Source organism: Aspergillus lucknowensis (assembly GCF_044049455.1).
Source record: "Aspergillus lucknowensis strain CBS 449.75 chromosome Unknown BJX67scaffold_29, whole genome shotgun sequence".
Lineage (NCBI taxonomy): Eukaryota > Fungi > Ascomycota > Eurotiomycetes > Eurotiales > Aspergillaceae > Aspergillus > Aspergillus lucknowensis.
In genome coordinates this window covers 245,188-260,238 of record NW_027263573.1, presented here as the reverse complement: position 1 = coordinate 260,238, position 15,051 = coordinate 245,188, and the positions used below count along the sequence as shown (strand labels likewise).

General features: G+C 51.6%; 6 protein-coding genes across 6 annotated transcripts; 3 read left to right on the top strand and 3 right to left on the bottom strand.

The window, feature by feature from the left end:
• Positions 1–8: 8 nt before the first annotated feature.
• Positions 9–416, top strand: BJX67DRAFT_156938 (uncharacterized protein). The gene has a single exon (XM_071024871.1). The coding sequence runs from the start codon at positions 58–60 to the stop codon at positions 268–270; it is 213 nt and encodes a 70-aa protein (XP_070884816.1). The 5' UTR covers positions 9–57; the 3' UTR covers positions 271–416.
• Positions 9–4,885, top strand: BJX67DRAFT_357507 (karyopherin MSN5). The gene is made up of 11 exons (XM_071029497.1): positions 9–1,393; positions 1,446–1,634; positions 1,685–2,156; positions 2,213–2,337; positions 2,386–2,457; positions 2,517–2,741; positions 2,792–2,895; positions 2,942–3,200; positions 3,258–3,400; positions 3,450–4,048; positions 4,109–4,885. The coding sequence occupies exons 1-11, from the start codon at positions 563–565 to the stop codon at positions 4,780–4,782; spliced, it is 3,693 nt and encodes a 1,230-aa protein (XP_070884815.1). The 5' UTR covers positions 9–562; the 3' UTR covers positions 4,783–4,885.
• On the bottom strand, positions 4,886–6,200 carry BJX67DRAFT_357506 (putative NADH-ubiquinone oxidoreductase subunit GRIM-19). Its single transcript, XM_071029496.1, has 4 exons — positions 5,816–6,200; positions 5,590–5,696; positions 5,328–5,480; positions 4,886–5,246 (listed from the first exon to the last, which is right to left on the bottom strand). Exons 1-4 carry the CDS (start codon positions 5,864–5,866, stop codon positions 5,198–5,200), a joined length of 360 nt encoding a protein of 119 aa, XP_070884814.1. The 5' UTR covers positions 5,867–6,200; the 3' UTR covers positions 4,886–5,197.
• Positions 6,201–6,333: 133 nt separating this feature from the next.
• BJX67DRAFT_372967 (uncharacterized protein) lies at positions 6,334–10,801 on the top strand (the record flags this gene model as incomplete). Its single annotated transcript, XM_071031321.1, has 4 exons — positions 6,334–7,473; positions 8,125–8,206; positions 8,350–9,929; positions 9,983–10,801. The coding sequence occupies 4 exons, from the start codon at positions 6,334–6,336 to the stop codon at positions 10,799–10,801; spliced, it is 3,621 nt and encodes a 1,206-aa protein (XP_070884813.1).
• A 236-nt stretch (positions 10,802–11,037) lies between these two features.
• BJX67DRAFT_357499 (putative oxidative stress response protein Oxr1) lies at positions 11,038–12,907 on the bottom strand. Its single transcript, XM_071029495.1, has 2 exons — positions 11,663–12,907; positions 11,038–11,566 (listed from the first exon to the last, which is right to left on the bottom strand). The coding sequence occupies exons 1-2, from the start codon at positions 12,682–12,684 to the stop codon at positions 11,422–11,424; spliced, it is 1,167 nt and encodes a 388-aa protein (XP_070884812.1). The 5' UTR covers positions 12,685–12,907; the 3' UTR covers positions 11,038–11,421.
• BJX67DRAFT_357496 (putative endosome-associated ubiquitin isopeptidase (AmsH)) lies at positions 12,908–15,014 on the bottom strand. The gene is made up of 2 exons (XM_071029494.1): positions 14,612–15,014; positions 12,908–14,551 (listed from the first exon to the last, which is right to left on the bottom strand). The coding sequence occupies exons 1-2, from the start codon at positions 14,756–14,758 to the stop codon at positions 13,064–13,066; spliced, it is 1,635 nt and encodes a 544-aa protein (XP_070884811.1). The 5' UTR covers positions 14,759–15,014; the 3' UTR covers positions 12,908–13,063.
• Between the last annotated feature and the right edge of the window lie 37 nt (positions 15,015–15,051).

Genomic DNA, 15,051 nt, shown 5'->3' with positions numbered 1-15,051 from the left:
GACCCACCCTTATCGATAAGGCGAGGCGGTGAAGAACTGCCCCTCCGAGTCGGTGTGATGTGGTCATTGCAGCTCGAGCGCGTGGAAAATTCTCCTGCCGGCGAGAGTACCGCCTCCGTTAACTATTCATCAACAACTCCCCAGCCAAGGCAGGATTCGATTCGGTTCTGGATTTCAGAAGACATCGTAGGGGAAGGCCGGAGAACACCTTCCCCATCTTATACCGGGCCGTTTAATCCGACCGTCCCAGTTAAGAAATCCAGATTCTAGCCGCAATCTACACTGCCGAGCCACAGGGCCTGGGACCGTTAGCCGTGCTGTCTGAATGTTACCCTCGCCGCGTTACGTGCTTTGATAATCCAGCGCTCTGCACCCATCGAGGGAAAGAGAGAGCATTCAACCATTTCTCCCTCCTCTTTCTCTCTCATCTGTTCAGGAGGTAGAAGACGGGCTTTGCTTTTCCACAACTATCATCAGATTATAGCCGCATCAGCCTCTCACATTCATAAAAACAAGGCGGGAATCGGCATCCGGCTGGTGGGCGACTGGTCGGGGGGAAATTATGGGTGCTGACGAGGGCCTCGCGGACGGGAGCATGGCCGATATCGTTCGTGCGCTTGAGCTAATACACAATCCATCGTCGACGAACGAGCTCCGCAGAGAGGCCCTACAATTTGTGGAGTCGCAAAAGGGAAGCCCTTCCGCCGCTCAAAACGGCTTTCTGTTAGCATCTCGTCGGGAGAATGATGCACTTGTTCGCTATTTTGGGTTGACTCTTCTGGATCATGTTCTACGTCACGCATCATTCACCGCCTCAGATCAGATTGCGAGTTTGAAGGATATTGTGCTGAAGCTTGCCGAGTCTATCCTACCGGATGACCCTGTCTATATTCGGAACAAGATCCCACAGCTATGGGCTGAGGTTGCCAAGAGGAGCTGGGGCCTGGATTGGCTGGACATGGACCAACGTCTCGTTCAGTTCTGGAATGCGAGTCTCGTGCATAAGGAACTGGTTCTATCCATTCTTGAGACTTTATCGGAAGACATATTCTACCGGGAAGACACAGTTTCGTCGTTGCGAGGGACCGATTTAAACCGGGCACTGGTAGAAATCTGTACGCCACTAACTGTGTTCGAGGAGGCTCACCCGAAACGAGACAACCACGTCGAACTCCGCTGTGGGGATGAAGGATGGATTGCCCGAACATGCGAGTTCCTTCAAGACTGCATCGGCAACATTCCGCATTCGAAGCAAGCAAAAGACGCCGCCCTGAAAGCCCTGGCCAGCCTGAAATCGGTAGTCGTATGGTCAATCCCAAGAGCCATCCTGATATCTGGCTGTGTCCAAAGTATAGCGAGAGCATTTACCTGTGATGATGAGCAGGTACTCTTGGTAAGCTTATCTGCCCTTTCTGGTTACATATGATACTTACTGATCTACTCAGGCCGCCGTCGAAGCATTGCATTCATTATATGGCCGATCGAGCTATGACTTTGAGGGTTTCCAACCATTGGTGCTTCTGATGTACGAGACAGAGGCATTGAATATCCTGTTGAAGCTATTTCAGTGGTCCGTCGTTGGTCCCGAGGAGACTGCTGAGACCAAATACACGATATCGAAGAAACTCTCCGAAGTAAGAAATCGTCCCACCCAGAGCCAGAATTCCACTAATGGGATTTACAGACGATTTCCTACGTTGCCGGTTTTCTCGAAGAGAAAGGCTTCAGCATCGAGGGTTCACCCGGCGCAGACTTGCCATTTTTCTTTCATCTCATGTTAAACATTGTTCAACATCGCAGTCTTACTGTTTCGATACCCGTTCTCCATATTTGGACCAAACTAATAGCTTCCTCCAAGGTTGGAAACTTGGACGTTGTCATCAGTCTCATCCCTCCACTATTGACCGTTTGTACTGAACGCCTTGTTCATTGGGAGGCCCTTCCGACTGATTCCGAAGACCCTACCGTAATGTTCCTTAATGAAGATATTGACACTGTACCGGAAAGACATGCTTTTGTGGGAAATTACCGGCGTTATTGTTCGTCCATTATAGAGACGATAGTCCAGAAACGACCACAAGAGGCCACTCCACATATTCTCCTGGGAGTTGACAATCACCTCACGAGCCTCTACGACGGAGTTGAGCCGTTCAACGGTTGGTCCCTCTGCTCCAAATCCAGATCGTCGGTTTTAGACTAACAGCCTACGAAGTAAAATCATTCTCAAAGAATTCGGTTCCGTTGATGCGGGCAGATACTCAATTTGCGGTTGTGGAGGCAACCATAAAGGGTTACACTAAATGGGTTTCATCGCATGGGGATATGCCGCAGCAAGATGTATGCGTCTATCGCCATCAATTCGCGAACCACGCTAATAAGAAGCAGGAGCAAACGCGGAGCGAGCTCGAAAATATTCTGGAAACATGGACCGTTAAGTTGATGCAAAGAAACTTCGAGGTCTGTTTAATCCCTATCTTGCTCGTTCAGTGACTGATGGCACTAACCATGTTTTCTAGGACCCAATCTTGAAACAACGTATCGTGAAACTTGTTGTCGACGTCTCATCTAGAGCCCTTGACAAGACCCCCAATTTCGCCCTCAAAGTTCTAGAGTACATCCTTTTGACACGCCTGCCTGATCAACCAGAGTTTCCAGCTTACTCAGAGGCCGTGAAAGAACTCCACGGGCTGGCTAGTCATGAACTGCGGCGACTTGCAACTCGCTATGCTGATTACTTTTCTGTGAGATACCCGTCGTTGGGAGCAAGGTGCACTACTAATGATCTATGAAGACCTTTTATGACCTCTTAGAGCCGAAAATCCAGGAGATCACGTTGGCCAACAGAGTGGATGACAAGCTTCACATGGAATTTACATCAGTTCTTCTCATCATCATGTAGGACTTATCCTTGTGGCGGTAGTATTCTTGCTGACTCTGCTAGGCAACGTGCCAACAACATCGACCCATACCTGCGCCAGTCTCGGTTAGCCTCCTTTGTCCAGCCCATTACACAAGCCTGGCAAGACGACGAGTTTCGCACTATGTGTTCGACATTTGAAAATTTCTGCAACATGCTCGGCTTGCAGAACGTTGGCCCATATATGCAATCAAGACAAGCGCAGAAGCTGGAGGACTGGTCAGAAGTCCCTCTTGACCTGGAAGGCAAGCAAGTGCAGGAGGAGATGACGAGGAAATTCCAGGTAACAACAAAGTTTGAAAAGAGGAATCTTGCAGCTTGACGTTAACAATTAATATAGCAACTGCCACTAAGGGGTACAAAGACAATGCTGGCTGTCTCAACAGATAAGCTTCACAAAACAGAGCCAGCATATGAGATTGCCTGCACCCTTTGGCATGATATCATCCCAACCATCCTCCCGAGCTTACTACATCTTGTCAGGTACGAGTCAGAGATGGAGATCGAAAGTACTGAGCTAATAGACTTGTAGTAATGCGCACGCATTCCACAACCCAGCGAACTGGACTGGTTTACCTGAAGACATGCGAGGAGTGGTTGAGCGCATCCTAACTGACAGGTTTTGGCAAGCTGGTATATCAACCGGAAGTCGGGATGAATTTTATGCCAAAATCACCGCTTCGCGGTCGTCCCTCGAGGGCTTCGCATCCTCTGTTAGAGGGAAAATCAGAGCTGTCAGGGAATCGTGCTATTCGATGCTCTTCAGCATGAGTAGGTTGCGCGAGCATTTCTACGGCTTCGCCGAGCTCCCAGGGCCTCTATCACAGGCTCTTTTCAAGGACTCCTCTCACCTCTCGTCCCACCAATTTTCTGTTCTCCTCAACATCTCTAGGTGCCTCATTGATGACTGCCCTGTCCGTTTCCGGAGCCAATTTCTGCCGCCCATGCTCTCCACCCTCTTCACTAATATTGACAGAAAAGTCACTTCCGAATGGGAGGTTATCGAACAACGCAAAGCGGGATTAGGCGATGGCGACCTGGCCGATGAGATGAAGTCGGAAAGTATTTTGCGGCAATTGACGTACTCTGCGGTTATCATGGTAGCAAGCCTACTGGACCCGCAACGAGGAGGTAATAACCCACGCGGAATACACGAAAGCTTGCCCACCAAGCTGACCCCCAATTTCATAGACCCTGACGAGGAGCCCGCGGACCCTAGCGCACCACCAACCCCACCAGCACTCTCTGACTCAATCAGGCACTTCGTTCTTTCCTCCACCGAGATATTTGAGCCAGTTATGCTCTTCTGCACTCATGCGCTTCGCATGCGCGACACCAGATGCTGTAGCATTATCACGCGCGTCATCCGATCTATCCTGCAAGATTTCGCCCCGCCACATAACTCACAAACAGTAATAACAATCCGCGAGTTCATCTCTTCCGAAGTACTCAAAGCCTGCATAACATCCGTGCATGAGCCATATTTCGTCGACATGCAGAAAGACCTCGCCCAACTCATCGCGTCTATATGGGTTCTCTACGGTGCAAGTAGTCCAACACCGAAAGCACTAATTCTCAGCCTCCCCGGCATGACTGAGCAACGAGTAGCGAGCACTGAGGCGGCTCTCGTACGGTCTACAACCGCGCGCCAGCAGCGAGCCTTGGTTCTCGACCTTTTAGAAAGCCTCAGGGGCGTTAGCATCGCAGAGCAAGGCAAGATTCTGGGGTCTCGCGAAGAACGCCGGAAAGCGCGCAGCGCGCTTCAGGAAAGATTTATGAGCAACGAGATGGAGGGCCAACAGGGCCAAAAGGTCGATATAAATGATGGACCGGATCTAACTGGGGTTGCGGACATGTTTGGCTGATGGCCTGATTGAGGATCATGGTTATGCACGACGTTGGCTTTGTATATTATCTCACTTCAGCGTATAGCCGTTTGATGGTCTGGAAAAGAAAATAGATATCCTATTCTTCCTTGGGAGTTTTCCGTGGCTGAAAATCTAGTAAAACTTGCTTTTGCTTTCTCCCGACTGCAATCGATGCAGGAGTGTCTGAACCCCGGTTTTCCTGCATGGACAATGAACACAAGATTGAACAAAGAAAACGGTAAAAATTGTTGTGAGTCTAGTCTGACCTTTCCCAGATGGTATATCTACAGTGTACATGTTCCCTGACCCACCAACTTCTCCAGACTGTTAACTCAATTCTCGCCCCTTCTTAGCCTGCTCTTGAGCCATTCACTCCTCAAACAACCACGAACCATCTTCATTCACAGACCCATCAATTGTAAGCCTTCGAGGGCGTGGCCGCAAACGTAGGACGAACGAATCTAAATCCCCATCCAATGCACATTAGCCAAACCCAAACGCACTAAAAACCAAGGTGATAAAGCATCAGATCGGATACGCACCGATCAGAGTTATAAACCTTCGTCACTTCACCCGTAAGCTGCTTCTCACGGGCCGCATCAGCGATAGCGCGACGGACCTGATCGCGGTCCTCCTCGGCCTGGAGGAGTGGGAGGAGGTGGAGGCGGCCCCAGATTTTCTCACGGGCGAGTTCGCTGTCGGACTGTTAGATTATCGTTTTACGTCTCTTTGGTACGGGTCCTCATCCAAGGAAATTCTGTTCTTGAGGACATGGGCTAGAGTGGGAGGGAGCGTCGGACGTACTTCTGTTCTCGGATGCCGTAGAAGAGCTTGTAGTACCCATACGCCATGAATAGGTGCATGCCGATGAGGTAGTAGACGGGTCGGAAGCCGCGGGCGGGGATGTTGCGCTTTCAAATCATTACATTAGCTGCCCATTCCTCACTTCCGACGCAGGTGATTGGTGTCGTGATTCACGCTGGGAAGGAACTCAATGACGGGAGGGAGACTCCGCGTCGGCTTGAAATACCTTGTATTGCACTGGCCGGTAGCCCCCGGCTGGGGGCATATCTTGAGGCATTTTGGCGACTGACGCGGTCGGCAGCTGCCTTCAATTGCGAGATTGGGAGGGGGCAGTCTCAGTCGGATATTCTGACGATGATGGAGCTGGCGGAGAAGTTGGAGGGCTGTAGTCACGTGTTGCGACCCGGGTTTGGTAATGCTGCCGTGGGAAGTGTGATTGGTTGGCGGCTTCCAATGGCGATCATTCAGAAGGCAGCACTTATTCTTCAATTGAAAGAACTAAGCGGGCTAGAGGTAGCATATTACGATAATGGGTAAGTTTAGGTATGATGAAGCAAAGAACCTTGAGGATCAGTGGATTGATACTCAGTTACACCAGATCGGGGAAATTCTTGGGGGGAATCACCTGACTGCTAAAGCGGCGGCATCAAGTTGCCGGATGTGGGGCGTGCCCGAACGCGCCGCTTTTTTTGAAGGCCAAAATCACCACGATTACTTCAGAATTTCTCGAAACAAGCATACACAATGGAGGAAGAGGAACGACCCAGAAAGATTCAAAAGTATGACGTTACTGAGGACCACGAAGTCGAGCCGCTCATGACGGGAGCAATTGGAGGCGCAAACGACAATATACCAGAGCATGCAGAAACCCCGAACGACATGCCCGCACCAACGATCGAGGGGGAATCGGAAGAACCAACACCGGTTGGGAATGGATCTGAAGGAGGCATACAGAAACTATCGAAGAGACAGCTAAGAAGGCAACGCCAGCGGGAACAATGGGAAGCACAGCGAGAACAGCGCAAGGCGAAACGAAAGGAGAAGAATGCTGCGAGGAAAGAACGGAAAAGGGAAGCCTGGAAGGAAGCGAAACGACAGGGCAAAGATACAAAGGAGGAGCTGGCGAAGCTATTTCCTTCGACGAATCGGGGCGTAAAACCAGCACGTCTTCCGATTACGCTGGTCATCGATTGTGGATTCGATGATTATATGACGGACAAAGAACGCGTTTCTCTAGGGCAGCAGCTGACGAGGTCTTATTCCGAGAATAATAAATCAGCATTCAACGCTCATTTCGTGATATCATCTTTCAATAAGCTGCTGAGGGAGCGCTTCGATACAGTCCTTCACAAAATGTATGAGAGTTGGAAAGGTGTTCGTGTCATGGAGGAGGATTATCTTCATGCTGCAAATCAAGCGAGCGAGTGGATGCGAGGACCACAAGGCGGGGAGATGGTTGGCCCATTTGCGAACAAGACCGACACGAAACCCGAAGATGGAGAAATAATATATCTCTCCAGTGATAGCTCGGAGACGCTGACGGAGCTCAAGCCGTACAGCACTTATATCATTGGCGGTTTGGTTGACAAGAACCGCCATAAGGGAGTCTGTCATAGACGAGCAACGGAAATGGGGATCAGAACGGCAAAACTACCTATTGGGGACTACATCCAGATGGCCTCGCGTTCTGTGCTGGCGACGAACCATGTCGTGGAGATTATGGTCCGCTGGCTGCAGTTGCAGGACTGGGGCGAAGCTTTCATGCGGACTATCCCGACGCGGAAAGGTGGTGTCCTGAAAAGCAGTGAAAAGCAGAAGGGAAGCACAACACCATCTGAAGGTGATGTAGAATCGGGCAGTGAGCGAGTGGCCGCCACGGACACGGTCAATGCCGTTAGGGCAGAAGGACAGGGACCTGCTGATGAATAGAATTCCCAAAACAATTGTACGAACGCTATGTCAAAAAGCTAGATACTATATATATGGCCCCATTGTCCTCTGGGGTCATAACTGATGGTCAGTCAGACACTGCGCATCCAGGACGAGTCAACAAAGCCGCAGGGAGACCTTTTGGCGCGAGTGAGAATGGACATCGGGATCACTCTGTGACAGAAGGTGAATCTTTTAATGCTAATCCCAGGGTCCGTCTCTCGCTGGTCTCTGCCAATTCTCGGACTCTCCACTCTCCCAGGGTTGGGGGAAGAGCCCAGAGAAGATCAGGGTCGACACAGCCACAATCCCGATCTGGACGCCACAGCGCCACACGGTTGCCACTGGGCGATGACATAACAAAAGACCAAAATGAACAAACAAGTTCACTAATTATTCTTCCGTTATGGACCCTCAGAGCAAAGAAAGTCCAATATATCATCACTTTCACTTTCACTTTGCAGCGGTCTTTGAGAATAATTTTTCGGGATTTTCAAACAGGAGATAAGCTGCCATTTTTTTACAAGCACCTCATCTTTTGCTTACCATCTTATCTTTTTGCTCCTACCGAAATCCCTGTTCTTAGGGCCACCTTCCTCTCCACAGCCCGCAAAAACAAACAAACATAGCTGTCAAGGCTGTTGCTCAGCAGCCAGAGATTCCACCAACATGTTTATGCTCCGCAACGGTATGTGCTCCTCCTCTATCTGCTTACCCTGTCTTGCTTCTGCCCTGAATCTTGCATTTTACCCCGCGATCTGCCCCTCCTTCCTATTCCATGTTGCCACTGGCTCAAGACGTACCACTGACTGCTTCATGCTGCACCTACAGTGAGCAAGTTAATATTTGGGGATAGCTCCAAAGAATCTATCATCGATATCCCTCAGGGCCAACTCTACCTCGTCCGACCCCTCTCACCAAAAGGCTACTCCGAGCTGATCTTCAAAGACGCCGCCGCCTCTATCCGACGAACCGGTCAGGAGTTCCAATACCAGCTCGTGATCCAACGCGCCTACGAGGAAGGCGAGGAGGAACTTGGCGAGGACGAGGACGGTGAGGGTGTTGCGGACACCTTGGACAAAGACGAGAAGGCTTTCCTCCTCGACCAAAATCTCCATTTCCGCTCCGAGGTTCGTGAGGGTGGCTCGAAGATCCTCGCTTGGAGAGATCTGAGTGGCGACGTCGGCGATCTCTTTGAGTTCATCTGCGACCCGTCTGTTCCATCGGACAAGGTCTCAACGTTTGAACTAGCTGCTCTCCAGTGCCAATACGAGCGCAAATACCGTCGGAGCGCTCAGAGGGCGACGCAAGGAGAGCTCCAGGAATTTTCATTTCAAGCGGAGAGGCCTATCCCGTCCGCAAGCCCTATCGCATCACCGTCCAAATCACGTGCGCACTCTCTGGCTTCGGGCGACTCAACCATGGTTAGGGACACTGAATATACCCGTGCTAAGAAGCAGCTATCTGCACCGTCTGCCGCTGATGAGCCGACCGTTGCTCCACCGTCTGCCGCCCAGCCTGAGGCGAGGGATACCTTGACCCAAGAGAGAGCCGAGTTGCATCTCTTCGACTTTCCAACCGGTACGTTCGTCCTTCAGGACGCTAATGTGGTTGCCACTGTCACGGAAGTCGGTGACTGGCAGTATTGGCTCCAGATCAGCGGCGACGATAAGGATTGGCTAGGGCAAGCCGTGGTTGCAGATATAAACCCGGTTTTCAATTTTGAATATTTGTCCTTCATTTTCAACCATTACGATGAAAATGGCTCAGCGTACTCTTGGCTTCTACGTTTTAGGGATCAGGAGACAGAAGAGAGGTTCCAGCAGGGCTTACTACAAGCTCTTTGGGAACAGTTGAACGAAGTTAAATGGACCAAAGTCAAAGATAATGACAAAGATTATGTCCTTGACGCTTTCCAAGACCTGACGATGGAAGATGCTGATCAAGCGGCGGAGGCGCAAGAAGAGGAAGAGGAGGAGGAGGAGGAGGAGGAGGAGGAGGAGGAAGAAGATGAGGGCAAGGACGATGGCCAGCGCAGCGAACACTATGATTCCGACGAAGAGCAGGATGATGTTGTGACGCGTGATGATGACGGGAATGTTAACTCGCAACTAGCTGTTGGTTACAAGCATGACCGCTCTTTCGTGGTGCGTGGCTCGAAGATTGGTGTCTTCAAGCACACGCCGGATAACAACCTCGAGTTTTCAACTAATATTTCCAAAGTGGAAACTCCCAAGGGCAAGCTGTTCAGCCCTAAGAAGGTCATGTTACACGCCGAAGATTCAAATATGATCCTCCAAAACGGTGACAACCCCAATTCACTCTACCGGATGGATCTGGAATATGGTAAGATTGTCGACGAATGGAAGGTTCACGATGATATTCCTGTTCATACTTTTGCCCCCGAGAGCGTAAGTTTCCGTCAGCAACGCCTTTCTTACGATGAAATTCTAATATTCGACAGAAATTCTCGCAAATGACTTCCGCTCAGCCCTTTGTCGGAGCTTCTCACAATGCGCTTTTCCGGGTCGATCCTCGTGTGGCTGGAAACAAACTCGTGGAGGCGGAGCTGAAGCAGTACGCTAGTAAGAACGATTTCTCTGCGCTCGCCACGACAGAGAAGGGATACCTTGCTGTCGCCTCCAATAAGGGTGACATTCGTATGTTTGATCGTTTGGGGATCAACGCAAAGACTCATATTCCTGCACTGGGAGAGGCAATCATTGGTCTGGACGTGTCTGCCGATGGCCGCTGGGTCCTCGCAACCTGCCGAACCTACCTTCTGCTCATCGACTCGCTACAGAAGGAAGGAAAGAACGAGGGGAAGCTCGGCTTTGAGCGATCTTTCGCCAAAGATTCCAAACCTCAACCACGACGCCTTGGCCTACAACCTGCCCATGTGGCTCAGTTCCAACATGAGACCAAGAAGCCGATCTCTTTCACTCCTGCCCGCTTCAACACTGGTGTTGACAGCCAGGAGACATCTATTGTAACGGCCACAGGTCCGTTCATAATCACCTGGAGTTTAAAGAAGGTCACTGCCGGGCGCAAGGACCCTTACACCATCAAGCGCTATTCTGAAGAGGTGAAGGCGGACAACTTCCGCTTCGGCTCAGATAAGAACGTCATCGTCGCCCTCCCTAATGAAGTCAACATGGTCGCGAAGAGGAGTCTTCAAAAGCCCACCCGTGAAAGCATAGCTGGTCCCGTCACACCCAGCCGTCGCAGCACTCGATGGGGTAGCCGGCTCGGAAGGGATGCTATTGTCAACTCACCCTATTAAACTACATTATTTCTCTTTCATTACGTCGATCACGCTATAATGATTCTGCGATCTCGATATATGCATACCCCTGTTGTTAGTCTTTCGCTACTTCACTTTGAGGCATTCACCCAGCCTTATGATATTGTAATTCTGATACTGGGCCTTTTTATGGAGGCGGGTCGGACTTGTCCCGAACCCGTGATATTAGGTAGTAGGTAGCTAGTATAGTAATATCAATCTAAATGACGATCCATATCCCATTCGACTGCGGTGCTATAGTGTCGCCCTCGTATGATGAGCCGCATTGTTGCCGATGCCAATTTTTCCGCTTTCGTTATTATTTTTACCTGCCAACTTGACGATACCAAGGTGAAAAGTCCCCAAAATCGACGTCGGAAGCGACAAAAGAAAAAGACATGACGGAGACCAGCCATTTCATGCCCGGGTATTCGATTGTATACTTGTAAAACGCCTCACACAGCTCTTCTCTTCCTTCCGATGAAATAATACAGTGACGTGACATCTCCTCGCCGCTCCAGAACTAGTTTAAGGTGAGAGAACAAGAGGCCAGGAGAGTTGAACGGATGTATCCAATGTCCGGTCGGATTCCAACTGAATTTTGAATTGAGTCGTTCTGTTTAGGAACCAACATACCAAACCTCGACACCGATGACGTCGAATTTTACACCCTCATCGGAGAGCGGCTCGTTGCCGAATGTTTGGCATGACGCGCTGACGCCCTTCTCGATACTGGAGTCGAGCCAGAGACCATAGTGGCCGTCCCTAGAGGTTTTGTTAGACTCGTGTTACATTTTTTTTATGCATATTATTACCCCTGCCGCGCGACAGGTGAGTAGATAAGGTACAGTGGGAGCTCACCCTCCGCCTAGGCTGAGAAACCCGGTCTCACAGAACATCATGTAATCGTTTACACCGCTATAAGGGAACGCCTTGAAGCGGATACGGTCGGGTGTCGTGGTGCCGCTGTTCGACGCCTGGGCTGGGGCAAGGGTATGCGAATGCGTATGTGGTGCAATGGGTTTCGAATGTGATTTTTCACCCCGTAATGTTGTGGACCGTCCGACGTTGGTCGTGTCCGCGCTCGGCGGCGGTGGGAATCCAGCTTTCTCGAGTGCCTCTTCATCGGGGATTCCGCCGTCCGCCGTGAAGAACGAAGTTGACGGCGGTGGGAGGACACTAGCTCTCCAGAGGAAACACTCGCCCGTGCCGAAGTAGTGCGAGTCCGGGTGTGGAGGGTCTGTCATGTATGCGCCGAAGACGGAGGAGGCGGAGGGCGACGCATCCCGGATGACAAGGACGTACCCGGCTCTCGGGCTGCGTGCGGAAACAGCACGACAGTTGTCATAGAGTGTTGAGAGGGAAGCCCCGTCGCGGTCGAGGCTATACACTAACCGCCATGTATCGACGAGCTGGAGACGAGGCGGGACGAGTAACCGGATTTCTTCGGCGAGGCCCCGAGTGAGGAGTTGGTTTTGCGGGTGGAGGGTGTTGTGGTATGTGTGTTCCTCGTTCGTGAGGAGGGTCAGGGGCGTCAATGGGGGTGGTTGGAAGGGCGAGACAGTGCGGACGGGTGTGAAGACTTGGGAGGAAATGGAGGAGGACGATGAGGAGGGATCGGGGTTGTTGCGACGGAGACGGGACATCATGGTGCCGTTGTTGTTCCCTGGGGGGTCGGTTAGACGGCGGTAGAGACCCGAGACAACGTGAGTGACGGGGTAAGAAAAGTAGGAGGCAGCGGATTGATGGAAAGGGGGGCTCTGAGAGCTGCTATCTTTCGATTCGGGGTTTGGAGGGTCGGTTCCTGGCGACGAAGCTGAGATTGAGGTGGCGGGGGTGGGAGTGATGGAGGAAGATAGATCGCCTTGGGAGGTGGACGACATCGAGAGACGGGGTTCTGGAAGACGATTCAGTTTCAATCGGTGTGGAGATCGCCCCTGGAAGCTGGACTGGAGACAAATGAGGTCCAAGTGAAGGTGTCAACGACACTTGGGCTGGAGGTGGAGTTTGAGGCTGAAGTTTGGTTTGGTTCGGTGGGGGGATTCATCTCTTAACCGTCTCAAGCTCTCCCGGTTCTTATTAATAGGGGTGACTCTCCTAACTATACGTCATGCACAGATTGAATTTATTATCCATTCCTCCTTCGAAATCCTGAGAATACGTACAGGGAATCTAAGCTGGCGCCGTGGAAAAATTAATGCGGTTGAACATATATGGGGAATTAGCAGTAGGACGAGAATGCAGAATGGCGGCCGTGAGACATCATGACTTCTTCGCTCGCTGGTCGACTGTTTCGAATTCTAGCCCATTGGCCTCAAAGACGTGTCCCGGACGCAGCGCATCAGTGTAGAGGTTGGTTTCAGCATGTGGATGGAACAGCCCTGTCTGGGTACAATTTTGGACCGATTTTAGCCCTGGCGGATCCGTCATGCGAAAGACTCCCCAGTCGGGGGTGTGGCTGGGCGCGCACACGATGGCAATACTCTCAGCGAGCATCAATTGGTAGCCGCAATGCGTATGTAGGTCTCTGGAGCTCATGAAGCAGGTCTGGGTTGGGTGCGTATGGATCCACCCAAGCATCATTAGATCTTCCGATTCACAGTAGTCAAATATCGCAGATTCGTTCACTGTCTCGCAAGTGTCTGATGTAGATATCTGCTCAGGAATCAGAAGTCTGGAGATGAAAAAAGCATTGGAAATCAATGTGCCACAAAGAAAGCCACACGTCTCCAGGTTCTTTCGAGTGTTGGGTGCAGCGAGCGAAAGAAAGTGTGACCGCAGATGCGGTGGGAGGAACACAGTTCGAAGGGGAGCGCCATTTTCAAGGTAAGCTGACGGCTTGAATGTAAAGCTAGAAGGGTCCAGGCCCTGCCGGCGCTCGTTTGATGTCACTTTGGCAGGTACTGTAGGTACAACCTCCTGTAAAGGTTCGGACGATAGCTTATCTGGTCTGGGTGGTGCTCCGTCGGGAACGCTCGGTTGCCCCAAGGTCTCTTTCGGCGGAAGCTTTGGTGGTTTTGTAGCATTGCGAGGCTCCGCCCGCGGGGGCTCGATCGAGGATGTGAGATCAAGAGGTTTCTGGCGGGGAACGGTTGGGTACTTGTAAGCGGATGTAGATGGAATGTCGGTCGACGGGTGTATCGTGAGCTTGGTAGGCCGGTGACCCGCCTGCGGGCCATTTTCCAGATTGAGCCTCACTTCCTGAACACGCCGATTCAGGTCATCGTGCTCATGTCCCTCATTCCTCTGCAGGGCCTCTTCCCAATCTCCCCATACCCCAGCTGCACGTCGACTCCGCTCATCCCCGCCACTAATTTTACCCTGTTGCATCGCATTTCTAGCCGTAGCTCTGCGACTGATCTCAGTTCGAGCCAGCTTAACAGCTAACTCGCTATCCCTTCCGGCTTCCAGAGGCTCGGCGACGCCAGACAGAGCCGGATCCGGAGGGGTTGGCAGCTCGTTCGGGGCGGCAAGGCCCGCTGTGGTTGAAGGCGTGCGAGATTGCCGCTCCCGCATCAACTGCGTGTACCGTTCATATCGCTTGTTGATGCGTGGTTTCAATTTCTCCAAGATCTCCAAGTTCTGCTTCACTTCATTCTCCGCAGCTATTAGGGCCTTCCGTTCTTCCCTCACGTCTTTCCCGTCCTTCAGGTCCGGATGGTCGGACAAGTGTACCAGCACTAGTTGGGCGTGGCGGAACAAGAGGAGGTACGCCTGTTCGTCGTGGCCTTCGCGCAGGTAAATGCGAGCCTTTGGAGGGTATTAGTAGTGTAAAAGAGACGTCTAATCTAGGGCAAAAAGAATGCAAACCTCGCGAACAAGCCTGGCACCCGTTCTCAACCAGGCCCGAAGCGGAACGGCAGGGTCGAACTTGTAGTCTTGGGCCAGGCGACTAATCTTCTCCACGCTCTGCGGAGCGGCGGCGCCAGAGCTCTGTGGGGAGTAAAAAGAGGCCATGATCGTACAGACTCTGTCCAGCAGAGGTTGAGGAGCCGAACGAAGCTCGAGGTCAGACGGGATTCCGGAGGCAGTCGGCGAGCAAAGCTCTCGGGTTGGGCGAGGTGCTAGGCAGCAGACAAACGGTAATGTCACAAGCGGCTGTATCGACCATACTCAAGGAAGATGCCATCCGCAGAAAAACGGAATGGTCAAGGAGAAGATTGAGCCATCGAAGGACAGTGATTGATGGGTGGGCTGGGTGTGAAGCGTGGCTTGAGAGAGTTCAGGAAGAGCAAAAGGCGGCGGGGGCT